Source organism: Arvicola amphibius, chromosome 2, assembly GCF_903992535.2.
Source record: "Arvicola amphibius chromosome 2, mArvAmp1.2, whole genome shotgun sequence".
In the NCBI taxonomy this organism is placed as follows: Eukaryota; Metazoa; Chordata; class Mammalia; order Rodentia; family Cricetidae; genus Arvicola; species Arvicola amphibius.
In genome coordinates this window covers 176,462,084-176,488,674 of record NC_052048.2, presented here as the reverse complement: position 1 = coordinate 176,488,674, position 26,591 = coordinate 176,462,084, and the positions used below count along the sequence as shown (strand labels likewise).

The following is a 26,591-nucleotide window of genomic DNA, read 5'->3' as shown; positions in this document are numbered from 1 at the left end:
TAAAGTTTCCTTGTTACTTTGTAGGTCTGTGTCAGCCGTTATCTGAATTAGAAGCCTGGGACCTGGAAAAACCCAACCCTGACCATCCTTGGTTTGAAAGTTGCACCTTAGCCAAGCATGGTGGCACACCTTTCATCCTAGCACGTAGGAGGCAGAGGCAGGTGGATCTCTGTGAATGTGAGGCCAGCCTGGTCTACAGAGTGAGTTCCAGGACTGCCAGGGCTGTTACACAGAGAGACCCTGTCTCAGAAAAAAATGAAAGAAAGAATGTTGTACACATATATTCACAAAAATTACATAATTTTGATTTGTGTGGTTTGGACACCTGTCTAAATAATATTACATATTACCTGTCTAAATAATATTACATAATATTGCACTTTCATGTGCAAACCTTAAAATTGTAGGTGCCCATAGCATCTCCACAGAGCTCTGGCCGTCCTCTAGTGGGCGTCTGGGCTGCTTCCAGTTTTTCATAATAAAACAATGCTACAGCTGGCAGTTCTATGTATGCCTTCCTGGCACGTGTGTGACCATGTCCCAAGGGCAGACTCCTAGAAGGGAATTTCTGGGTCATGGAATGAGTGCCTCAAAATTTTACTAATTGTTGCCAAATTACTCTGTAAAGTACTTGGGCCAATTTAAGGGCCACAGTTTGTGGATTTGCTTATCTTTAATTCCCAGCCGCTGCTGGTGTAGAAGCCACTCATGCTAGTCTCCAGGTACATTTTTCTACAGTTCTTTTCCTTCCTTCCTTCCCCGCTCCCCTCTTTTTTTAATTTATTTTTTGTTTTGTTTTTGAGATGGTCTAATTGTATAGCCTTGGCTAGCCTAGAGCCCACTATGTAGAACAAACTGGCCTCAAACTTACAGACACCTGTCTGCCTCTGCCTCCCAAGTTAAAAGTAGCATGTCCGCTGCCACCACACCCAGCCATGTTCTTCGATCTCTAAGTCTGCAGTCACCGTGCTTTTATGGAAGTGGCTGAGCGCATACCAACGCTCTCCTTTCCTGGTCCCTGAATTTCAGTCTGGTGTTTTGGTTTCCACCCGTTTCTAAGCCCACTAAGCTTCATCCCACCATCCCGTTCTGTAGTCTGTCATTGTCACCCTCTGGTTTCTTTTTTGTCTTATGTTAGGGCTGGAGCCCTAAGAGTGATCTTGAACTTCTGATCCTTCCGTCTCCATCTCCCCAGGGCTGGGGTTACAGGTGTGCACCACCACACCCAGTTAATGCGGACTGAGCCACTAACGGATCTCCAGCCTTGCTGATATATTTATAAATTCCTCTGCTCACCATTTCTGCTTGCGTTCCACTATTTCTTACGCACTTCTGTTTCCTTTTTATGAAATGTATTTGCAGCATGTCAGTGAAAGACGTTGCTTGGCGATTATTCTCAGTCTTTTTCTTGAAATGCCTGGATTTTATACTCCTTCGATGGAAGTTAGGAGGACATGGATTTTTCTTTCTTGGACTTTTTGTTTTGGAACAAGGTCTCACTCTCTAGCCCACACTGGCTGGGAACTTGCTAGGTAGTTCAGATTGACCTTAAACTTCAGAGATGCCTCTTTGGGTAAAATACTGTTTAAGCATGAGACCTGAGTTTGGATCCACTTCAAAAGCCAGGCACGGCAGCATGCACTCATAACTCTAGCACTGGGAGGTGAAGCCATGTGGCTCCTAGGGGCCTGCAGCCCAGCAATTTAGCCAAAATGACAAGCTCCAGGTTTAGGGAAAGACCCTGTCTTAAAAAAATAAGATGCAGAGGAATAGAAGACACCTGAAAACAAATTACATCTGGTTTTCATGGCACATACACCACCCCCAAACCTCCATACCATGCACATACACACATGTGCACACATACGTATACACGCCACACACATATACACAAACACACATACCATACACACACATATACCACACACCACAGCACCCCCACACCCCATACCATACACACACCACACACACCATACACATACATATACCATACACATATACCACACACCCACCCCACCCCACCCCATACCACACACATGTGCACATATACCACACACATACCACACACACCCACACACAGCTACCAACAACAGCTAGGTATTTTCCTTTCTAGCCATTTTGAAGATCTTCCTTTCTCTTTGTCTTTATAGTTTTGCCATTCTAGTGAACTCAGGATTCTTCAACCTGAGGATTTATGTCTGGGTTTTGAGTCTGGGAAATTCTCAGTTTTTTTTTTTAAATATTTATTTATTTATTATGTATACAATATTCTGTCTTGTGTATGCAGGCCAGAAGAGGGCACCAGATCTCATTACAGATGGTTGTGAGCCACCATGTGGTTGCTGGGAATTGAACTCAGGACGTTTGGAAGAGCAGGCAATGCTCTTAACCACTGAGCCATCTCTCCAGCCCCAGTTTTTTTTTTAAAAAAATACTACAGCCTCTTAGCCTGCAGATCAATCTCTCCCTTGTGTCTGTTCTTTCATAGTTCTTCATAGTATTTTTCTACTTGCTCACATTTCTGAATGATTTGTTGTTTTGTTTTGTTTTTTGTTTTTGTTTCTTATGACAAGGTTTCTCTGTGTAGCTGCCTCTGCCTCTGCCTCCTGAGTGCTGGGATTAAAGGCATGTGCCACCACTGCCCAGCAATTCTGAATGATTTTTATGAGCTCTCTCGTCTAACTCACTAGTTCTCTGAGTCTAATTTGTGTGGTGCCTCATTGTCCCCAGCTTCCATGACCTTGAACGCCTGGTTCTTTTCTCTCCACTTCCTGATGCTGAGATTACAGTTGTACACCACTAGGCAAGCAAGCATCTAACGGAGCTTCACTCTCAGCCCTTCTTAAGATTTATTTTATGTGTTGGATCCCCTGGAACTGGGGTTACAGACAGCTGTAAGCTGCCATGTGGGTGCTAGGAATCAAACCCAGGTCCTCTGAGCACTGAACCATCTCATCTCCCCAGCCTCTGTTTTTCATTTCTTAATGTTTTATTTATTTTATTCCCTCAACGCTCTCTTTCTAGTCATTGTTATTTTCATATTTTCATTACAGTTGGCTTTCTTGTCTCGATCGTAGTGTACTTACTATGTGGAAGTTTTCATGCATGAGGCATCCCAGCTCTTGGAGCACTCTTGTTTCTTCTGTTCCCCCTAGGAGGAATTACCTCATGGAATATTTTCAAAGATGGTGACAAGCCACTTTTTTTACAAATATTATTACATATATATTAACTTTATTTTATGTGCGTTGGCATGAAGGTGTCAGATCCCCTGGAACTGGAGTTACAGACAGTTGTGAGCTGCCATGTGGATGCTGGGAATTGAACCTGGGTCCTCTGGAAGAAGCAGTCAGTGCTCTTAACCACTGAGCCATCTCTCCAGCCCCGACAGGGCACTCTTACTGGGCATATAGATGATGGACCAGTAGGGATCATACAGAAAGCAGCTCTACATGGCAGGGGATGAGTCCGAAGCATTGACTGGGGACACACATGTACAGTGGGCTGCTGATCCCCTTCAGGACAGACACGAGGTGAGGGGTTCTCCCTGGTGTATCCACAAGAAGGGGTTGGGGCACAGAGTTTATGGAAGGCCTTAAGGAACGGCTGTAGATAGGGTGAGTTTTGATTATCCAACAACTTTTCCTTTGTTTTTAATTTGTTTTTGACAATTTCATACATGTAGTCAATGTATCCTGATGCTATTTATTCCCCATGCCTCCTCCCTGTCCCCACAGCCTCTGCCCCAACAAGCCCCTTATCTTTATATCTTTTTTAAACTCCCCGAGTTGAATTAGTGTTGCTGGTGTGTGCATGGGTGCACCCCCACCCCATGGAGCATGGGAGCGGCTCCATGCCACAACAAAACTGATTTTCCCTTCCCCGGCAGCCTGCCAATAACTTCTCTCCAAGGTGTGGGGCCAGGTGAGTCCCATCCTGAGTGGCAGTGTTTTGAGCAGCCCTCAGTGCCTCGGCATGGTTGAGTCTGACTGTTACACAGCTGACCGAGTAACAGATTTCTATGCAGTTTGTACTTCTTGGTCAGAAAAAAAGTAGAAGAAACTGGGAAAGCCTACACAAATCATGCTGTGTCACTGTGATTTTTTTTTCAGTAGGTTTATCTCTCATGCTCACCCTCTCTATCCTCCTCCTCCTCCTCCTCCTCCTTCTCTTCCTCCTCTCTCTCTTTCTCTCTCTCTTTCTTTTAGTAAAATCCCCCCCATATGCCTGGTTTACTGAAATATTGCTATAGAACTCTTCCTTGCTCCAGTGTGATCATGAGGCATTTCTAGGAACTTCAAGGGTTAAGAACCATGTTTCCAGTTAGGTCCTAGTGCGATGTAGATGACTCACCGGACTTCTCTCACCCAGGTCTCCCAGTGGAAGCCTGGTAACCACAGCCACGCTTGTCCAGTTTGACCACTTGGAATAACAAGGTGTATATACAGACTAAGACTCTGAGGTGACTGACAGCTGCCATCACATCAAGATCCTTCGGTCATACCTCTGGCATGAGCAGGCAGTGGACGTGGCAGAAAAGAATAAACAGGGCTCGTCCGGGATTTGAACCCGGGACCTCTCGCACCCTAAGCGAGAATCATACCCCTAGACCATCGAGCCACTGGTAGTTACCCCTGGGCAGATGTGTCCTCTCTGCCACATCACCATCATTAGTAGCAGTAGTTGTGGTTCCTAGGAGCAGTTTTTCTGCTCCTCTTCTCAGGCTGGCTCCCAGCCCAGGCAGGCAAAGCTCCAGCAGGCCTTGCTCCTGGGCTCTTTCCTCAGTCACACAGCCACTCCCCTGCCTGGGGCTTCATACAGGGCTCATTCTTCCAAATGTGTAGGTGGAAGAAGAAGGCCAGGCCCTGGCAGGCAAAGAAAGCCAGGCCCCAGCAGGTACCTCTTCTCTGGGTAGCCCTAGGACTGTTCTCGCAGTCAGTTAAGAGCTGTTTTCTTTCTTAGCTCCTGGTCAGACCACCAGAAAAAGTTTCTCCACATCGCGTAAACTCCTGGGTGATAACCCAGAAGCTGGACCCAGCTCATTCTTGCCTAGGCCACATTGGCTGACTTACCTAGTCTTCTTCCGTCTGCTGGGAACGCAGACCCCTTACCTGTCTAACTTACAAGGTGATGGTGAGGACTAGGTGAAGGGTGTGTAAAGAACTCTACAGCACAAGCGGCCATGGCAGTACCCTAAGACGGGGAAGGACCCAACAGAAGAGTGGCCACTTGCTGGCTAGGCCAAGTGTGTACTCTGTGCTTTGCCAACCTGTTGACTTTGGGACAGCCTGGTGAGGTCCATGTTCCCTGCTGCGAGCTAAGGACACTCGCCTGCATTCACTGAGTGGCTCCAGTTGCTGAAATGCTTCCTCTTGCCTAGCTTCCGTTTCTGTAGCCGTCTGCGCCTGAAGCGGCTTTCAAAGCAGGATGCGCAGCTTCCCAGACTAGAAGACTGGAGACGGGTATCCATCCTCACATACCTACACGGCCCTCCCCACACCAGCCAGTTTCTGCTCCGTGGTCCAGGGAAACTGCGAAGTGTCAACTCCAAAAGAGCTCCCATCTCAGAGAGTTCGGAGGTCGTTTCTGAGGCCAGGCAGTGGCACAGCCTCTAATCCAAGGCTCCGGAGGCTGATGGGCGTATGGACTACAGAGCAAGTTTCAGGCCATCTGAGGCTGAGTAGTGAGATCCTGTCTCTAAAATGAGGAGAATAGAGCCAAATATATGTGACATGGCCCAAGGACATAGATTCAGGTTGCCCCAAACACCATTTTCCAGAGCGGTGGCGCTTCATGCTGTTTTTAAAGTTACATCATGAGAGTATGGTAAGTTAGAGACCCTTTCAAATGAACGGATGGGAATATCAGGTAGGTGGGTCAGAGCAAAGTGGGGGACATCTCTGCTATGATTTCAGCTGCTGTCTGATGATATTCTTTTTGGATGGCAGAAGCTAGTGGTCTGTTAAGACATTCCGAAACATTTCATGTGATAGTCACAAGGGTTCTCGGTCAGACACAGGGACGGGCAGTGAGTGGCTACTAATATGAATAACGATAGCCCAAGATAATGTAGCTCCAAATCTGCAACATTCCAACTCTCCACCATTATTAAATTCTTCAGCCTAAGCCGGGCGGCGGTGGCGCACGCCTTTAATCCCAGCACTCGGGAGGCAGAGGCAGGAGGATCTCTGTGAGTTCGAGACCAGCCTGGTCTACAAGAGCTAGTTCCAGGACAGGCTCCAAAGCTACAGAGAAACCCTGTCTCGGAAAAAAAAAAAATTCTTCAGCCTAACGTTCTTCCAACCGAGCTGCTTTGGCAACTCACACAATTACGAAAATCTAGTCAGTTGACCAATCCCACAGGACCTTTAACATAGGCATCGTCCGTTTCTAAGAGTTTCCATTCACACAGGGTGACTCACACACAGCCTATGGGTGGTGCAGGTTGGGGTTCAGCAGGTGGGAAGACTCCCCAAAGAGGGTAAGGGCCGAAGTCATGGCTCAGGTGCTAGGACCGTGTAGTAGACCCGTATAGCAGACACAGTGGTCTCCGCTGGGCCTATTCCCCATCTAACACATATGGAGTCCTTTCTTGCTTTTGGCTGGGGCTTCTGTGAGTGGGGAGCTCCCAGTGGGCAGAGACTTGTTTTAGTGGTCTTCGAGTTTAACCCTGTGCCTGGGCTTTGAACCAGTGGCTCTCAGCACATCTGTAGGCCTGTTCTGCTTATGCCCGTGACAGGACCGATCTCACCAAATTCTCTATACTGTGCCCATAGTCGCCACCCAGCAAAGGCTGTGGGAGGAATAAATGAGCCAATGAAAGTTTCAGGAATGTGCACACACACACACACACAAAATCATGAGTGGAAACAGATGTGCAGGGGAGCCCTGAGTAGAACCCCATCCTGTGAAGTGACCCTTCTGAAGAATGGACTGACCAGCATTCCTTTGCCCCTGGACTGTAAAGTTTTATTATTACCACTCAGGAGTGTCTGTACCCTATGACTGTTCTGTTGACCTGTCATGGGGGGTGGTGTGCACTCATCTCTTCGCCAACGAGAGAAGCTTTTCCTGTCGCCATTCCTACGCTGTCAGCTAACTTATAAATAGAAGTCTGCTCAGCCTGTCATTCCCTGCCTTCAGCGCACACTCTCCCTGATGGGCGTGTCAGGGGCTGATGCTGCTCCTGTGGGGACGTCACTTAAGATGTTTCAAAGCTGAGACTCCACTTAGGTCCTAGCCAGGGCTTTGGGGTGGGGGTGGGGTCCTAAATTTGGGACAGGACTGTTCTCTGTGTGGCCTTTCTGGAGCACAACTCTGTATCCTGAATGCCAGGTATCTCATCTCTGTGGTCTGGGCATCACGAACCATCCCTCCATGCTTCCTGCATGGGATGGAGGGTGTGTGTGGGGGTTCCCTGCTAGAAATCCATCAGGATCTGCCTACAGTTTAGTGCCAGACTCAAATGGCTGTGCCCTAAATCCATACTGTAGGATTCCAGGCCCATCATTGCTCATGTGTTTTTACATCAAAGGAGACACAGGTAGAATTTTCTAGAGAGACCCCTGCTGCACCTCTGTAGCTTCCTCACTTTCTCCCAAGTGTGAGGACGGCTTTCAGTCAGGCAGATCACTGGGGACTCCCTCGTGTCTACTAGAGCATGTCAGGCCTTCCTGATTTCAAGCATGTACCTGGAGAGCTTTGTGGGTCAGTACTCAGCAGAACTGTCACAAACATGTCAAACTCACTGTCAACATTGTCACCTACGCATGAGAAGCACAATAACACTGCTGGCAAGATGGCCCAGTGGGAAAGGGTGACTGCTGCCAAGGTTGATGACCCAGATGGTGGAAGGAGAGAACCAGCCCCCACAGGTTGTCCTCTGACCTCCTCGTGTGTCCTGGGGCACAAGCTAACCCTAGTTGTCTCTAGAAGGAGTGACCAAGTAGTTGGAGCCTGGGCAGAATGAAATGCTACCATCTATTCTTTTGGTAATTTTTGAATTTTATAAATACTAAGCAGAGAAGAAAAAGGATTAGGACCAGGAGAAATAAATCCCAAGGCTCCAGATACAAGACATTCCTTGGACCAGAGGAGTCTCATGGACTTCCAGAATTCCACCTCACCCAGTGCTGTGAGTTCATCTTGGGAGTCAGTGATCTAGTGGTACATTTCTGTGTCTGGTGTTGAGGACATTGTTTATTTTATCCCACCAATGTCTCCCGGAGATGCATTCTTATCTTTCATAATCACAAAAATAGTTGGTTTGCATTGGTTTACGCCAACTCTTGCATACATAGGCTCTCCTGAACTTCGAATTATGTAAATGTGTAGGTCGCGTCTATAACAGTAATACTTTTCTGGTCTAAGCCTCACTGGGTCATCTATCACATTATAACTGGGTCTGGGTTCCTCCCAACCTCTCTGACATGGGAGGGTACTGTCTTCGCAGGTATCTGGATATCAGAGAGGACAAAGGGGTGTCTACCACCTAGCCTTACATTAGGAGTAAGAAAGCCAAGGTTGTTTGAAATCCACGGTAGTCAGAAACCATATGCAGAAAGCAGAGGCTGACTTGCAGGATGCTGGCTGAGGAATAGCCAGGTGACTTCTGGCTCTGTCCTCAGGTCCTGCTTAGGTGGATTCTGGACCCTCAGATGGACTTTCCTAGTAATCTCTGCAGGATCTTACTGTGGGTGAGCATGTAGCATGAATAAACCTAGAGACAGATATTGGGGTTCAAGCTGAAGATCATAAAAGCAAAGCAGTCAACCACTAGAGAGACCTTTTACTTCTACCAAATCTTCAGATCGGAAAGGCAAGATCATGTCTCCATGAATCCTCAGACTCCACTCTTGGCCGAGTTCCTATCTCTTCTCTATATTCCTCTCTCTGCCCAGCCCTATCACTCCTGTCTCCACCTCGTTAGTGCTGGGATTAAAGGTGCGGGATCCCAAGATCCCACCTTTGTGTGAGCTCTGTTTCTCTTAGACTGATTCAATCTCATGTAGCCCAAGGTGGCCTTGAACTCACTGAGATCTGTCTGCCTCTGTCTCCCGAGTCCTGGGATTAAAGGTGTGTGCCACCACTCCTTGGCCTGTACGGTTGATTAGTATGGCTGCTTTGCCTTTTGATCTTCAGGCAAGCGTTATTTATTAAAACACAAATAATGTACCACTATATGAGCATCTGTGTGAGGTAACATGCGTGTGCACACATGGGAATGTCATTCTGTTTGTTTGTTTTTTGTTTTTTGAGACAGGGTTTCTCTGTATCTCTGGTTGTCCTGGAACTAGCTCTTGTAGACCAGGCTGGCCTCGAACTCACAAAGATCTGCTTGCCTCTGCCTCCCGAGTGCTGGGATTAACGACCACCACCGCTGAGCTGGGAATAGCATTCTTTCCAACATGGTTGACTTGTCTCCTCCTAGTGCTTTTGACTTAGGATTCAAGGGATTGCAACAAATACCCTGGTCAGGCTTGGTTATAGTTTTGTCAGGCTTGGTTATAGTTTTGCATTTTGTTTTTTATTTAATGCATTTTTTATTATTTTAATTTGTATTTAGGACTCTTTGTGTATGTGTCTGTGTGCACATACACACACAATCGGATCTCCTGAAGATGATGGAGTTAAAGCAGTTGTGAACCACTCTATGTGGATGCTGGGAACTGAACTTGGGTCCTCTGTAAGAGCAGTATGTACTCTCTTATACACTGAGCCATCTCTCCAGCCCTGGCTTAACACACACACACACACACACACACACACACACACACACACACACACACGGAATTGATATAGATGCTTCATTTATGGCTGAGCACTCAATAGTCAATTACCCTTAGGCCTTTGACCAGATGACTCTGCATTAATGGCTACCCACTGCAGTCTTCCCAGAACACACTCTGTAGACCAGGCTGGCCGTGAATTCAGAGATCTGTCTGCCTCTGCCTCCCAAGTGTGCACCACCACCGCCCGGCTTTTTTTTTCCCTCAAACTATGTGTATGTATGAGCACTGCGTGCATGTCTGGTGCCTGTGGAGGCCAAAAGATGGTGATGGATCTTCTTGGAACTGGAGTTACTTGTAAGCCACCATGTGGGTGCTGGGAACCAAACCTGGGTTCTCTGTAAGAGCAGCCAATGCTCTTAACCACCGAGTCATCTTTCTAGCCCTCATATTCTAGTTTGAATAAGAAATGGCCCCCATAAGTCATTATTTGAACACTTGGCTCACAGCTGATGATGGCGGGGTGGGGCAGGAGGGGTATGGAACTTTCTAGACCCTTGCTGGAGGAAGTGTGTCACTAGGGGCAGCTTTGGGAGACTGTGGCCTTATCCACTTCCATGCTAAGAGGCTAACTCGGTGTCCATCACCTCATAGTGAACCTAATTCACTCAGAAGAGTGCCATTCTCTCGTGTTCTAATCTAAAAGAAGTCGAATCTAAGAGGCAGCCTGGAGGTCCAAGGAGGAAGACTCACGACAGAGGCTCAACAGGACACAGAAGCAGTGACTGCTCAGGCACACCGGGACTCCAAAACAGGGTGGAGTTGCTTCTGTCATGTTCCATCATGGCTGTTTTGAGTGCTCCCAAAGTGGGCTGGAGAGATGGCTCAGTGGTTAAGAGCACTGGCTTCTCTCTCAGAGGACCCAGGTTCAATTCCCAGCACCCACATGGCAGCTCACAACTGTCTGTAACTCCAGTTCCAGAGGGCCTGATACCTTCATACAGACACACATGTAGTCAAGACACCAATGTACATAAAATAAAAATAAATCATATTTAAAAATTATAAAAATGCTCCCAAGGGCGCTCCCCACTCTCTCTCTTCCCGTTTCCAGAGGCCAATTGCCAGCCTCTCCAGATAGGGACACTCAGATGGGCACCTTTCACAAAGGGCCAGGGTGAGGTGCAGAGTCGGGGAAGAGTTGTGTAGTGGCATTTGCAGTGGATATAGGTCAGCATCTTCCAGGCCACAGGGACCAATATTGACCCACCTCAGCACCCAGCCTTGCAGATCCAGGTTCCCTGACCCTAATCTGATATCCTCTGAAGAATACAATCAGCTTTGGGATCATGAAAGGTTTAGGTGGGGGTGGAGAGAGCTCTAATCCTGGACCTCATCTTTGAGAGGCTTAGGGTCATTCAAAGTCCCACTGTGTCTTTAAAGGAGGGTGCTGTCGGGAGGGGCAAAGCAGAAGAACAATCTATAAGAGGGACTGGAGGTGGTGGTGAGGGCACCCCAAGCACAAGATGTCAGGGGAGGAAGAGTTCTACCTGTTCCGCAATATCTCCTCCGTGGGGCCCTGGGATGGGCCTCAGTACCACATTGCTCCCGTCTGGGCCTTCCGCCTCCAGGCAGCCTTTATGGGGTTTGTCTTCTTCGCAGGGACCCCACTCAATGCCATAGTGCTGGTGGCCACACTGCGTTACAAAAAGCTGCGGCAGCCCCTCAACTACATCCTGGTCAACATATCCCTCGGGGGCTTCCTCTTCTGCAGCTTCTCTGTCTTCACTGTCTTTATCGCCACCTGTCACGGATACTTCCTCTTTGGCCGCCATGTTTGTGCTCTGGAGGCCTTCCTGGGCTCTGTAGCAGGTACAGCACCGTAGGCAACCGGGGCTAGGGAACGGCAAAGGACGTTACTCCAGGATTGGAAACTGGAGCCACGCTTCTGGTTTGGAGCAGGCTCTTAATCACCCTGAGTACTTAACCAAAACAGGATGCATGAGCGTGCAACTCTATCCCAATTCTCTGGACTCAGTTCTATTTGTATTCTACTCCAGGCTGGGCGAGGCTGTCTATTCTGTTTGTTTCACATTTGCCACAGGTCTAGTGACAGGATGGTCTTTGGCTTTCCTGGCTTTGGAGCGCTACATTGTCATCTGTAAGCCCTTTGGCAGCTTCCGCTTCAGCTCCAAGCATGCACTGATGGTGGTCCTGGTTACTTGGATCATTGGTATCGGAGTGTCCATCCCACCCTTCTTTGGCTGGAGCAGGTGAGAGTGCAGGGTAGTGGTTTGATGTGGAAAGAGAGATTGGGTATAACCTTTTACCTTTTATTCTTTGATCTGGGTTTGGAGAGTAAGGAAAAAGGGCAGCTGGAGTCATCAATGTTTACTCTGCAGTTGGAATTACTGCAGTCTTTTCTGGCATCCTTCCAACTGGAGAAGCTAATCCAGGAATGCCAGCTCCCACCCTGCTAGCTCTCAGGGAGAGCCAAGTGAACTCTTGATCCTTTTCAGGTTCATCCCTGAGGGCCTGCAATGCTCCTGCGGCCCGGACTGGTACACGGTTGGCACCAAGTATCGAAGCGAGTACTACACCTGGTTCCTCTTCCTGTTCTGTTTCATCGTGCCTCTTACCCTCATCTGCTTCTCCTATTCGCAGTTGCTGAGGACTCTCAGAGCTGTGAGTGGCCTTTGAGAGGGTCAGGTAGGAGTGAATCAGGAGGCTCCAGGACAGAGCTCGTGTGTGTCTGCCCCAGGACACACGTCTGGAATATCCGTGGTCAGACAGGAGCTAGCAAGAGTGGGGAAGGGGGAATGAAAAATCTTGGAGTCACAACTCAGCGGTACAGTATTTGGTAGCAGGTGGGAGGAGTGCTCTATCCTAGCACAAGGGACAGTGGGGGAAGGGGACAAAGACCTGGATGAGGAGGAGGAACGGAGTGAGACTGTCATCTTTCCTAATGCCAAAGAGCTGAGATCCACTTCCATGATACCTCCCTCAAGGGAAAGCCAAACTCAGAAGAGCCGGTGAGATAGATATTTTCACTACACAGCAGGGTTCAGAGTTCTGGAGTTGAGTCCAGAAGAGAGGCTATGACCCCTGTGCTCAATTCCAGGTGGCAGCTCAGCAGCAAGAGTCAGCTACGACCCAGAAGGCTGAACGGGAGGTGAGCCACATGGTGGTGGTGATGGTGGGATCCTTCTGTCTCTGCTACGTGCCCTATGCTGCCCTGGCCATGTACATTGTCAACAACCGTAACCATGGGCTAGACTTACGGCTCGTCACCATCCCTGCCTTCTTCTCCAAGAGCTCATGTGTCTACAATCCCATCATCTACGGCTTCATGAATAAGCAGGTAAAGCTCTCTACCTACATTCCCATGAGGATCTGGTCCATTAGACGCTGGTTCTTTGCTTATTGACATTTTAACTAGGCACCCTGGATGCTACACAGGCCTCACAGATGAGGAAAGGCAGAGTCCAAGCGAGCCAGAAAGCTCTTGGTTGGCATATATATATATACATATATATATGTATATATATGTGTATATATATACACACATATATATATGTATACACACACACATATGAATGATGTGGTTCCTAAGACATTAGAAGGGAGGCTAGACCTTGAGTCGGAAAAACCAAGTTGTTCTAAAGGGGGGATGGACTGGGAACCTTCTTAGCAATGCTGGAGATTGAACACAGGGCCTATCTCATGCCAGGCAAATATTCTTAGTAGTGAGTTATACATCCCTACCCGTAAGTTTTCTGTTTTGGTGAAAAAGTAGTAACATCAATAATAACAGATGTCTAGCTTTTTGTAAATTTTTTCCCTTTTTAAGATAGGGTCAAACCGTGTAGCCCCAGAACTCCTATGGAAACAAGTCTGGCCTTAAATTCAGCGATCAGCCTGCCTCTGTCCCCAAGTGCTGAAGTTAAAGGTATGCACTGCCATGTAGGTCAGTCTTCTGCAAACTCTTAATCCAGGCCTTCTAAAGTCTAGCTTGCAAGATCAAGTAGACCCTACCCTGCCTCAAAAAACCAAATTAAAAAAAAAAAAAAAAAAAAAAAAAAAAGCGGAGTTTAAGTTGTTTGTAGGACAAGGATGACACACGCCTTTCCTTCCAGTTCCGGGCCTGCATCCTGGAGATGGTGTGCAGGAAGCCCATGAATGACGAAAGCGAGATGCCTGGCTCTCAGAAAACAGAAGTTTCTACTACCTCTTCTAGCAAAGTCGGCCCTCACTAAGGACCTTAACTGGCCTGCTGGCAGCAAGCAGAACGCCACATTTAGTTTCTACATTCTCTATTAAAACCCTAGCACAGGGAAGAAGAGATGGGAAGGGGAGTAATGGCACTCCTGGGAGCGTTTTCCTGTTTTCTCTTCCTGTCAGCGAGGCTGCTCTTCCCACATGGACCATTTCAACAGTCAGTTTCTATTCCTAAGTGGTACCTTTACCCCCGGAGACCTGTAAGAGAAAGGGCACACTTTCCTTCTCTGTCATTTTTCGTTCCCCTTGCTGTGTCTGGGATGACACACCCTGTGTTAGGTGAGCCATAGGGGCAGGTGCCTACAGCGAATTTAAAAGACCCCCCCAGGGGATTTCTTGCAGTTGCTGCAGCCTAGGTTGTGATTGCCATGGCCAGAGCTGCCTCAGCTCACCCATCTCAAACAGAATTATTCTAGGTGTTCTCCTCTCCACTTGGCTAAATGAATGTATATTTAAAGCTATGCATTGATTAAAGTTAGTCGTTTAATCCCATGACACCCTCAAAATGAATTTGCATGTCTCAGTACCATTTATAAATCAAACCCAAGGGCTAAAAACATTTTACCTTACACTCTCCCTACACCTGCTGCTCCTGGAAAATGAATCCCTTTAAAATGAAAACCAAGATAAATATGTTCAGCTATACTCAAGGAAAGCCAGTCTCAGGTGATGATGCACTGGAAGGCAGGAGGGTCAGAGCTGTGAGAAGCAACCAGAAACCTCAGGAACAGGAAAGGACTAAGTGTGAGGGAGAAGGCAGTGATCTCTCTCAACCTGGAGGGGAGATACGATGGGACATTCTAGGAGAAATCCTTCTTTTTGACGTTTTATATTACAGAATTCTAAGCCACAATCCCATTTATTCCTTAACTCTAGGTTTCTTCCTTTTTTAAAAAATTTATTTTGCCTGCATGTATGTCTGTGTGAGGGTGTCAGGTCTCCTGGAACTGGAACTACAGAGTTGTGAGCTGACATCTGGTTGCTGGGAATTTAACCTGGGCCCTCTGGAAGAGCAGCCAGTGCTCTTAGCCGCTGAGCCATCTCTCTAGCCCCTTCTTGGTTTCTTGAGACAGGGTCTCACTATGCAGTCTTGGCTGGCCTGGAACACAATCCCATTTCCAAGAGGATGAAAGAGACACACGCCCCCGATGAATGTAAACAGTTTTTATTCAGAAACAGATAGGTACCTGCTTGCATTACAGAATATAAAACTTGGTTTACACTCTATAAAAAAGAACCAATACTCAAATTCAAGAGAGCTTAGCATTCACAGAGCACACCCTATGGACATGCAGTCACTGCTCACTGCCTCAGACTGGATTTAAACCAGAAACCCAAACCCAAACCCCAACACTATATGGGGCTCATGGAGATGGGAGCAGGTCTTGCTGCTGAGCACCCTATGTCCGGAATATGCCATTGTAGCACACTAAGCTTGCTGGTAAGTGTGTGACTTTCACATCAGTGTTAGCCTCTGTGCGCCAAATGAGCCGTAAGGCCCTCTTGCCACACGGTGTATGATGCACCCTCTCTAAGTCAGGGTTGGTGGCATTAATTATCTCTGGTCTCCTTAACAATAAAGAGTTAATCTGGAAGGCAGAGAATGTTTATTACTCCTATCCTGGGGTTAAAACCTTGAGTGTATCTGCTATCAAGAGCTTGATGCAATGGCTGGGGTGAAGTCACACCACACCTGGCTCTTTACCACACCACGCAGCCAACCTCAACAGGATTGTGGAAGACCAAAGGGCAGGTCTAGGTTCAGATATGACCATCACCCAGCACCACCACCTGAATGTATTATTCAGATATAGGAAATAATAAAGATTATACATACATACATTTATCTTAGTAACCTGAGGGTTAAAGATTTGGAATACATTAATTCTTAAGAGGCCCATTAGTAAGAGATCAAAATATTGGGTTGCACAAAATATGGGTCAATAGAGTTGGCAGCAGACAGGGTTTTTGATAAGGATGGCAACCTGACGATCCGTGACCTTCCTACCTACCCCACCTTTTAGTGTCAGAGAGAAAGGGAGACGACAAAATGGGATCGATGGGTTAAAGACAGGAAGGATGAGCGGTGGTCCTCAAACCAAAGAGCCTCCTCTATATGTCTGTCCTTCCATCCTTGAGTCAGAGGCCTGACAGAGAGTGGTTTGCGTTCTGAGGTATGAGGATCCTGGTCAAATCAGCAGCATGAGGTTTTTAGAAACCAGCCCACAAGACAGGAACACTGCAACCAAGCTTGTAACTAATACTGCTATTCAGCTATTGTCCACAAGAGAAAAAGAAGGGGAAAACTCACTGTATCAGGAGGTTCAATGCTTTCATGTAAGGTGCCCAAATCAGTCATCTTGTGGCTTCTTAAATAAATTCCCATTTGGTGGTTATTTTTCCTGTTAAAGGCACTTTCAATGACATGATTGCAGAAAGTCAATTTTAATTGCAGTAAAACCAAGATTAGTTCCTGGGGGGGCTGGATGGGGCCCTGTAGTGATCTCCATAGGTACACATCAGAATAAAATGCATGCCCTGCACACACTTTTTCCTTTCATTTTTCAGCTGTTTCCAGTTGGAAACAGCTCTACAGAGAGCTAGAAATAGCCCTGGGAAGAGATCATACACACTACTTGATTCATTTTTCAAGACACTGGCCCTACTTCTTCCCACAGCTGTGCTTGACAAAATTAGCAAATAGCTAGTCCTAACGGGGAAAAGAGTGAAGTCAAGTTGCGTCAAGCTGTCTTACAGCACGGGGATCTAGCCTTGCTCAGTGGCTGGGCCCGTGACAACTGTGCGACCACTTGAAAATTAAGCATTTCAACAGGCAAGATAAAGCATTCTCTCTCTAAACATAAATCATGGAGTACATGTTCTTCCTTTTTTTCCTCTCCTGAACATTTCTATTGATCTCAGGCTTTTAAAAAAATTAGTTAAGTGAGAATTATAAAAAAATACGTGGCAAGGGGCTGAGAAAGAGTAAAGGGCTAATGTCTGCCTACAAGTGTGGGTTGAGGACCTTGATCCTTCATATTATACTCCCAACTAGAGAACAATACAAAAATAAACACACCATGTCATACATTATACAAAGTGTAAACCTACAGACACGAGTGCACTACTCAGAGTTGTTCTTCAGAAGCACAGCCCTCCAGTCCCTCGAGGGGAGAAGGAAGGGGGCAGGGTGGTTTTCATTATCTTGATATGCCTTTTCATGTCTTAAAGTTTGTAATAACAGTCTCAGTAGCGCAAACAATTTCATGTGAAACCAGAGCTGTAAAAATAAATTACTTTTGAAGAAATGTAGGTTCCTCTGTCTGCAGCTTAGAACTCATCATGTCGCACCAAGGCCTCCCCAAAATCTGTGGCCTGGCTGCCCACAAATAAATCATACTTGTCGACAATCTCCTCCTTGGTAAGCTTGCCATCCTGAAATTACAGGGAACAGAGAATTGAGACCATATATACTTTCCATTCCAAATTCAGAAAGATTGCTATAAAATAAGAGTAACCTGAGACTGTAATACTATAAGGTTCTAGTTCCCACTTCAGGTGTTATCTTCCATCTCTCTCTTTCTTCCCCCCCCCCCCCCCCACACACACCTTTTTTCATCAAGAAAGTCACTAGTGGGCTGGGGATATAGTTTAATGATAAAGTGCTTGTCTAGTATGACTGAGGCCCTAGGTTTGACCCCTGGACTCAGAAAGCCAGAGAGAAGAGTTGTTCAGGGCTAGCCTGGGCTACAGAGGGAGATTCTATTTCAAAGGGGGAAAAAAGTCAAAAGTGGAAAAAATGGGCCAAATATACTCAACAACTTCAGGACAGAGACACAAATCTGTTCCCCAGGCAGCAAACATTCTTTTTGGAGTCAACTACGGGGCAGTTGCCAGGCATGGGTGGAAGATGGGGAGGAACACCGGGTTGCTACTCCAGGGCGCATCAGATTGAGGTCTGGCAGAAACAGTGAACTCTCCAGGGCCAATCCTCATCTCACCTCCACTTTAACAAGATGAACCACATCAAAACAGGCTGCGCCACTCTTCTCAAATAGCACCAAGACTCCTCAGAGAAGACTGCTCATTCTCACAACTCGGGGCATGAGAGCTGGGCTGCTTAAGTGATGCTGAACAAGAGCTTAAAACTCATCAGCCCTTAATAAGATCCTAAGAGACAGCATCTGAAGACTAAAGATGCTCAAAACAAACAAACAAACAAACAAACAAACAAGTCTGGTCTTTAACATCCAGATCTCTGAAAAAATGACAGGGCTTAGTAAAAATGTGATTACCGCCGGGCGGTGGTGGCACACCTTTAATCCCAGCACTCAGGAAGCAGAGGCAGGCAGATCTCTGTGAGTTCGAGACCAGCCTAGTTTCAGGATAGGCTCTAAAACTACAGAGAAACCCTGTCTCAGGAAAAAAAAAAAAAAAAGGAAGAAGAAAAAAGGAAGAGGAGGAGGAGGAGGAAGAAAGAAAGAAAGAAAGAAAGAAAGAAAGAAAGAAAGAAAGAAAGAAAGAAAGAAGAAAATGTGATTACCTAAGCACCTCACATAATTTTCAATTCTAACAGAGTCTAGAGAAAAGCTGGCTTATAATCCCTGTAAAGGGCTTAAATTTTAAGAATATATTTGATGCTGGGAATGGTGGTATACCTTTAATCTCAGCAATGGAGAGACAGGCAAGCGTGTCTCTGTGAGCTGGAGGCCAAGATGGTCTACACTGGAGTTTCAGGCCAGTCAGCAAGGGCTATATATTGAGAGTCTCAGTCAGTCAGTCAGCTGTCAGTCTGTCTGCTCTGCTTCCTTTAAAAATTCTATATACAGGGCTGGAGAGATGGCTCAGCGGTTAAGAGGACTGACTCTTCCTCCAGAGGTCCTGAGTTCAATTCCCAGCAACCACATGGTGGCTCACAACCATCTGTAATCTGGTAATCTGTAATCTGAGATCTGGTGCCCTCTTCAGGGGTGTAGGTACACATGCAGGCAGAGTATTGTATTCATAATAATAAATAAATAAATCTTTAAAAAAAATTCTATATACATATGTGTGTATTTGATTTAGAATGGCAATAACTGGCTTGGAAAAAAAGGTAGAATGAGCCTGTAAAAGGTAAAAGAACACAGGAAATAACAACTGACATTTTTAAAAGATAATTTCCTGGGGATTCAACAGTTAGAACTGATCCATGCTGGGTCAGCTTTAAACCACTACTCTTTGCTAAGTCCAGGTTTCTCCAACACCGTGAGCACAGAGCAAGCACTTTCCAAAATGAGATCAGATGGTTAGTCCTGCCCTGAAGATTTCTGGTCATTAAATTTAGGTCCTTGGCAGATTTGAGGTAAATAAGACCCTAAAAACACTATATATTTTGATGACATCTGTTTAAGACAATCCCCCAGGAAGACTCTGATCATGGCTAGGCTGCTTGGGCCTGGAACGACTTACCTTGTTTTGGTCTGACTCATAGACTAGATGCCTGGCTTCTGCCTCGGCATGGTCATAGTCGGAAGGGAGGATCCAGTCTTTGGTCTCCTCCTTGTCCATCTTCCCATCCCGGTTCTTATCTCGAAACTCAACAAACTGTTCTCGCTCTGTCTTCACCCATTCTGGCTCATCAGCATTTCCGTCATGACTGTACATGTCACCTGTGTGCAGAAACACAAACAACAGAATTAGTCTTCTTCCGAAGGCTACCCACACACAGTCACACAGTTTTCTTAGGCCAGAGAGAGAGAGACTTTAGAGAGTACAGTAGTTGTCTGTGGCTTAACTGTGGATCTTTAACAAGAATATTTCCACATGCTGACCAAGTGACAGGAGAGCAGAACTTGTGCCTTAAAAAAAAAAAAAAAATTAATAATAAAAAGAAGGCAGAAGCTCGGCAATGGTTGGCACATGCCTTTAATCCCAGCACTCAGAACTCTTCGTGAATTTGAGGCTAGCTTGGTCTATAAAGTGAGTTCTAGGACAGGTAGAGCTACACACAGAAACCCTGTCTCGGTGGGGGAGAAAAAGAGGCAGAAATAAGGAGGTGAAGCTGAGCATGGTGGTGCATGATTTTAAACCCAGAACTTTGGGAAGCTGAGGCAGGAGTTCAAAGCTAACTTGGGCTACATGAGAACTTATCTCAAAATAAAAGAAGTAAGTTGACCAATACCAAGTAAGATTCCCTCGCTTACTGCACTGCATTTATTACAAGTGGCTAATTATATTGGACACTGGCTTAAGGAGGTCTAGTTATAAACTCTGAAGGAAACTGTCTCCCTACTAGCCAGTGCCTACATAAGTGTGCTGTCCGAGTGGTTTCCACCAGGACAAGAATGCCCCATGCAGAGGAACACCCTCAAAAGCACACTGAAGGGACAATCAGGAAAGAAGCAAATTCCTGATTCTCAACTGCACGTAATTTTTTTTTTTTCTTAAAATTCAACTGTGTAAGAATGTGGCATGGCACTGAAGGCTTCTACTCTGTTTCCCTTCTGCAGTCTCCTCCTTTACTTGTAGACAGTTAAAAGCATTGGTGTTAGGTCTTAGGAAAGCAGATGGCCAGGGAAATTGGTAACAAATGTCAAGAGGCAAAATTGAGTCTGAATTTTAGTTATGAGATCATTAAAAACAATTCTGATGATAGATTACATCACACATTTTGGCATTTAACTCCAAAGAAGCTGGAAGAAGAAAGCGTGGCCGTCACAAACCTCCCATTCCACTCAGCTACACAGACAGGGCTTCAGTAACAGATAGTTTCGTGTTATATTAAGGTAACATGCATACAGAAAGTGCCATTTTGAGACAGGGTCATACCCCAGATTGGCTTCAAATTGGAGATGTTCCTGCCTCAGCCTCCCAAGGGCTGTAACTGCAGGCAGGTGCCACCTGTTCAGCTGCTCAGCTCTGTGTAACATTTTCAGAGTAATTTAATCTGTAAGATACTTAACACTAAGTTTTATTCTCGAAAAGAAGCCTTTTGATATTTCCATTTAAATGCACAATACACTTGTAAGTAATTATGTCAAGAGAATTAAGATAAAAGTCCAAGATAAAATGTATCAAGAAGAAACACAAAAATGTTTGCAAAACTAAAAATCAGTAAACTACAAACAGTAGAGAAATAGCTTATTTTTTTGTTTTCTCAAGTCAACACTATCTTTGTCCATTTTGTGACTGTAAATGGGATGAACATCCCCACAAAACTAAACAAAAATCAACTGTGATCAAGGAATGGTCACACTGCTGCCAGACAAACATTGGCATTTAAGAAATTATATAGGGCTAGGATGTAGCTGAGTGGCAGAGAGCCTGCCTAGCATGCCAAAGTCCTGGATTTGACTTCCAGTGCCTAACATAAATATATAAACAAAAATAAATGTGTTTCCAGTTTAGTTATGGAAAAATGTGTATATTTTACATATTTATTCTCCATGCATATATAACTCAAAGCACTATTTACCCTTTAATAACTAATAAATGCAAAATTAACGATTAGCTGGACGTGATGGCATACATCTTTAGTTCTAGCACTCAGGAAGCAGAGGCAGTTAGAGCTTTGTGAGTTTGAAGCCAGCCTGGTCTACAGAGTAAGTTTCTGGGTGGCCAGAGCTACACAGTAAGACCCTGTCTCAAAAAGCCCAAAAGAAAGTAATTAACATTTATTGAGTGCTCATTGTATCCCAGGCATCATGATCAGTACCCTACTTACAACTATTTGTTTTCATTATGTGAACTTTCAAACATACACACACGCAGAAAAAAAAATCCATACATCTCCCACTTAGCTACCAACTCCAACAGCTGCCATGGTTGTGCACACATGCTCATCCATGCCACCCCACCCTACTTATTTTAGGGCAAATACTAGGTACTACCTACCCCCATATACATTTGAGTTTAGCTCTAAAAATGAGGGAATTTTCTTATAACCAGGAAGCCCTCAGCACAGTGTATAAAGTGACCCCTGTGCACCACCCACTGTCCACTTCAAGTTTAAACTCCTGAATTACTTTTTAAGAGGTGGTGTATTTCAACCTCACAGAATCCTCCTGCCTCAGTCTCCTAAGTGCTGGGATCAGGCAGGGTTACCACACACAGCTTATAATGGTTTAAATGACTAATTAAATATTTTAGATAACAACTTTAAAACATAAGTGAATGGCATTCGTTGAAATTTCTTTTAGGTTTGTTGTGGTGGCGCACACCACTCCCAGCAGAGCCAGGAGGACCACCGCATGTGTGAGGACAGTCTGGGCTACATGGCAAGACACTGTCCTAAAAACAAAACAGAAGTTAAACATTTTAAAGGCATGTGAGTAAAGATGACAAAAAATATTACTTTAGTTTATTTAAAAAGTATTCAACCTACCAAATACTAAGGAATGGACATTTTGGTTCAGACTGTCTTAAAAAAAAACTTTGGAACAATAAATGCATCATAGAAATACATAATGAAATGTATACAGATGAAATGGGAAGATGATTAGGGTCCGAGTCAAACAAGAAAGGGAGTAAAGAGGGCTGGATAGACACTTTCACTTTTTTTTTTTACAGGTCTACTTCCTGTAGTGATTATTTTTAACTTTTTTTTTAAAATTTGCATTGGTGTTTTGCCTGTATATATGCCTGTGTGAGGATGTTAGATCCTCTGGAACTGGAGTTAGACAGTTGTGCGCTGCCATAGGGGTGCTGGGAATTGAACCCCAGCCCTTTGGAAGAGCAATCAGTGCTCTTAACCACCGAACCATCTCTCCAGCCCCTTTTTTATTTCTTCTTTGTGTCTTTCACATCATGTATCTTGATCTGATTTATTTCCCCATCCCTTCATATCCACCCTTTGCTCTTCAACCTAATAAAATTTAGGAGAAAATAAAAGAAGGGAAAATCTTGTTATGGAAGCTGTGGCGGGAGCAGTGAGTCGTCCAGTATACCTTCTGTCCAAGTGTTCACTGCAATGAGTCCCTGGTCTGGTTCCAGGCCTCTGGCTTCTGCTACACTATGAATGCTGGGCCCTCACTGGGACTCTTCTTGAATATCCTGTTGTTGCCCTGTATCATGGAGATCCTGAAGCTTTGGGTCTACAGGACTGGCCCCTTCTCACTTTTTCTATATGACATCTTTTCTAACAGGGCAGAAACTGGTACATACCCAGCATCTCAGCTATACAAGCTTGCAATAGTTACTGACCTACAAAGAAAGCTACACATACTCTTGATTGTTCTGTAACTTCACAATGTAATTTCTCTGCCCTGGAATCTGTACGATGCAGAAGAAAACCTTTATCTCCTTATTTGGCCTCAATGCTTGATAAGTGATGTTACTTAACTCTGATAAGCTTGAATTTCTCTGCTTCAGAAATTTAAATGGGGAACTCAACTTTTACTGTACCAACAAAATGCCAAAACCAAGAATAAAAAAAAAAATACTTAAAAGTAGGAAATCTGATAAACTTGAATTAAGAAAACATGACACTATCACGATGAAACTCAATTATTTCACAAAAACCTCTCTCACTGTTCATTCCATTTTCTCTGGCAGGTATGAATTAAGAATATCTGAGCAAGGAGTGAGTCTGTTCAACACAGTCTAACAGGAGCAGAGGCAAACTAAGACTCCCTTTCAGGTTTAATACTTAATAACAGAGATCAGAGATCAAAAAACAAAATGAGAAAGTTTACTAGAAAAGCACTATGAGCAAGTGTGAATGTGGCGTGCAAAAGAACTGAGAACCCAGATATATCTGTAGCCACAAGGTTTTCAATAAAGAAAGGATAACCAAATGGTACTCGGAAGGCTGCATATCTATGTATAGAAGACTGAATAAATCAGATATAAACGCAAAACTCTAAACTGTAAGATCAGGAGAGGAACACATAAGTCATGACATCAGTGCAGACAAGGATACTTTAAGAGACCCAAACTAGGACAACAAAAGTAAAAGCGGACGTGTAATCACACGAAGAAACAATCAATAGAGGGAGGGACCAGCAGAATGGAGCAAAACAGCCCAAGCGTTCCTGTGTTAACACAGGTACAGACATCCACAACTCACATAACTACAAATTCAAGGCTAGCCCAAGCAACACTGTAAAACACTGTCTCAATATACCAAAAGATGTGCATTAGAAGAGTGTTTCAAAACAGAATGCCATTGGTAACAAAGACATTGAGTAATTGTAAAGCAATTTGCTAAATTATTCTCAAGATAGTAAAATTTCACAGGGAAGTAGGAGTGGATATGATCATGATACATTGTATACATGTAATCACCTCTCAAGTTTCATTTGTAGCCCCATTCCTGCTCCCTCATAGAGATAAAAAGAAAAAAGAAAAAGGATGTGTGAGGCCAAAATAAATACCCTAAATAAAGTGGAAACTTATGGACTTATCAGAAAATGTGCATAACACAGTCACCGAACCCTTAGTCAGTCACCCATTCACTAGTCCTGCTTGTTTCATGCAGTCCAGAGTGGCCCCGAGTTTCTGCCAAGTGCTGAGATTCATGCCTGGCTTTTCCATCAATTTATTTGACATACTTTGTTTTTTAATATTACTTAAAAATTATGTGTGCATACATGCATCTGTGTGTCTTTGCGAAGGTATGGTGAGTGTGAGTGCAGGCATCAGATTCTCTAGAGCACGAGTTACAGGCAGTGTGGCTGCTGGGAACCAAACTTAGAACCTCTGGTCAAAACTGGGACGTACCAACCTCTCCTGCCCCAGTTATATTTGTAATGACGATTATTTACCACATTGGTCTGCTTTAACAATCTGCTAAGAGTTGACCCATGAGGTAAACTCTTTCTACGAATTACAACATTTCAGTATTTAAAGTATTTTCAGTATTTCAAGACACTAGAAACAGGAGACTTACCAATATACTCTTCTAGATCAATGAAACCATCAGCATTCTTGTCTATATCCTCCATTGTTTCCTAAATAGAAAAGAACAAAAAGACTTGGTGTGTATGGTTAAAACCAGGAAGGATAGCACACACATGTAATTTCAGCTTTTTGGGAGCCAGAGACAAGAAGATTAGAGGCTAATGCTCATCCAAGTTACAGGTCTATATACAGACCTATATAGCAAATCCCAGGCTTAGTATATGGAATAATATCCAAGCTAGCTAGCCAGTCAACCCCAAATGCACACAAAACAAAAACCGAAAACTCAAACGAAACAAAAAAGGGAGGGAGGGAGGGAGGGAGGGAGGGAGGGAGGGAGGGAGGGAAAGAAAGAACAGAACACTCATTCTTCTGGTTAGAGAAATGCTAAATATTAGCCATTACTTACACTATCAAATGACAAAAGGTTGTAGCCCTAGTCATGTTGAGCTCTTGATAATGGGAGCTGAGTCTGCACTGTTGGCAGACCACCTTCTGTGGGAACTCCTGGGTATCATGGAACTACTTGGCTTCTGAACAACAAGCACAGGATAGCCTCTTACTCCTAACTTTATGGAACTACCAATGAAGTGGAAAATCATTATTTAATAGGCAGGTTTATGACCAGCAAAAAGCCTAAGGCACTTAAGCAGAATACGTAAGCAACAGAAGGAGAAGCTGAGTTGTGGTTGGAAACCCTTGGTCTTGCCTACCTGCACAACTATGTCTTTCATGTAGTCATATTCCTCAGGATGCAGGAAAGCAGTAAATTCCTCCTTTGTGGCAATTAGGTCTCCATCCTTGTCTGCCATTTTAAACCTCCGCTCATCTCTAACCATCATCTGTTTATAATTGAATCCATCATCAGGATCTGGATCATCTAGAAAACAAAAATTTAGGTAAAGTCTTAAAAAAAAAAAAGTCTTCCAGAAAACACAAAAAGGTAAAGGGATCAGGATCAGACCGATTTCAAACAAGATAAACCAAACAATGAAGATACAGATAAAATTAAACCAATCATGAAGAAATGATTTTGATTTCAGAAGCAGCAGTAGAAAGACACTTAATTTGGGACTAAAGCTTCAGTGATCACACCTCCAAATCAGGTCCAAGCTGAAAGTAAATGGCTGCCATTCAACATGGAACTGGCCCCTGATTAGTTAACTCAATCATGTGCCTGTTTCATCATACTGGTGTTAAGGTTAACAGCAGGCTTGGATTTCTTAGTTCTATCTGGGGGGCAGTGGAGGCTGTAAGTCATACTATCTGGGTGTGAATTTATCACCTCTAGCTGTGTGTCCTTGGGCAAGCAACTTTTTTCTTTCAATTTCTTTCAATACATTATGTGCATGAGTATCCTGCTTGCCTGTACATCTGTGTACCACGTGTGAGCCCAGTGCTTGCGGAGGTCGGAAGAAGACAGCAGATCTCCTGTGACTGGAGTCACCATGTGGGTGCCGGGAACTGAACCCAGGGTCTCTGCAAGGGCTCCTAACTGCTGAGACAACTCTCCAGCTCTCAGGCAAGAAACTTAACTGTGTCTCAGTCTCCTACTCTGTAACATGAGACTGTACACCTTATAGGTAGTTATAAAAAGTTAAATAAGAAACAAACAGTTGGGTAGTGATGGCACATATCTTTAATCCCAGAATTTGAGAGGCAAAGGCAGGTAATCTCTGAATTCCAGTCTGGTCTACATAGTTT

The 26,591-nt window shown here is 44.8% G+C and overlaps 2 protein-coding genes and 1 non-coding gene across 5 annotated transcripts in view; 1 reads left to right on the top strand and 2 right to left on the bottom strand.

Annotated features, from left to right (window-relative positions):
• Nucleotides 1–4,548: 4,548 nt before the first annotated feature.
• On the bottom strand, nucleotides 4,549–4,620 carry Trnap-agg. Its single transcript has one exon. It is a non-coding gene; the product is annotated as a tRNA-Pro (tRNA).
• Nucleotides 4,621–11,254: 6,634 nt separating this feature from the next.
• On the top strand, nucleotides 11,255–13,984 carry Opn1sw (opsin 1, short wave sensitive). The gene is made up of 5 exons (XM_038320917.1): nucleotides 11,255–11,600; nucleotides 11,833–12,001; nucleotides 12,248–12,413; nucleotides 12,850–13,089; nucleotides 13,865–13,984. The coding sequence occupies exons 1-5, from the start codon at nucleotides 11,255–11,257 to the stop codon at nucleotides 13,982–13,984; spliced, it is 1,041 nt and encodes a 346-aa protein (XP_038176845.1).
• Nucleotides 13,985–15,155: 1,171 nt separating this feature from the next.
• Nucleotides 15,156–26,591, bottom strand: part of Calu (calumenin) — a 28,960-nt gene continuing 17,524 nt past the window's right edge. For all 3 annotated transcript variants that reach the window (XM_038320122.2, XM_038320120.2, XM_038320121.2), the window contains exons 4-7: nucleotides 25,601–25,767; nucleotides 24,877–24,937; nucleotides 19,458–19,657; nucleotides 15,156–17,441 (exon numbers count right to left, since the gene is read on the bottom strand). In XM_038320122.2, coding sequence (XP_038176050.1) covers nucleotides 17,337–17,441; nucleotides 19,458–19,657; nucleotides 24,877–24,937; nucleotides 25,601–25,767 — 533 coding nt within the window. In that variant the 3' untranslated portion in view covers nucleotides 15,156–17,336. The remainder of the gene's footprint in view (nucleotides 17,442–19,457; nucleotides 19,658–24,876; nucleotides 24,938–25,600; nucleotides 25,768–26,591) is intronic.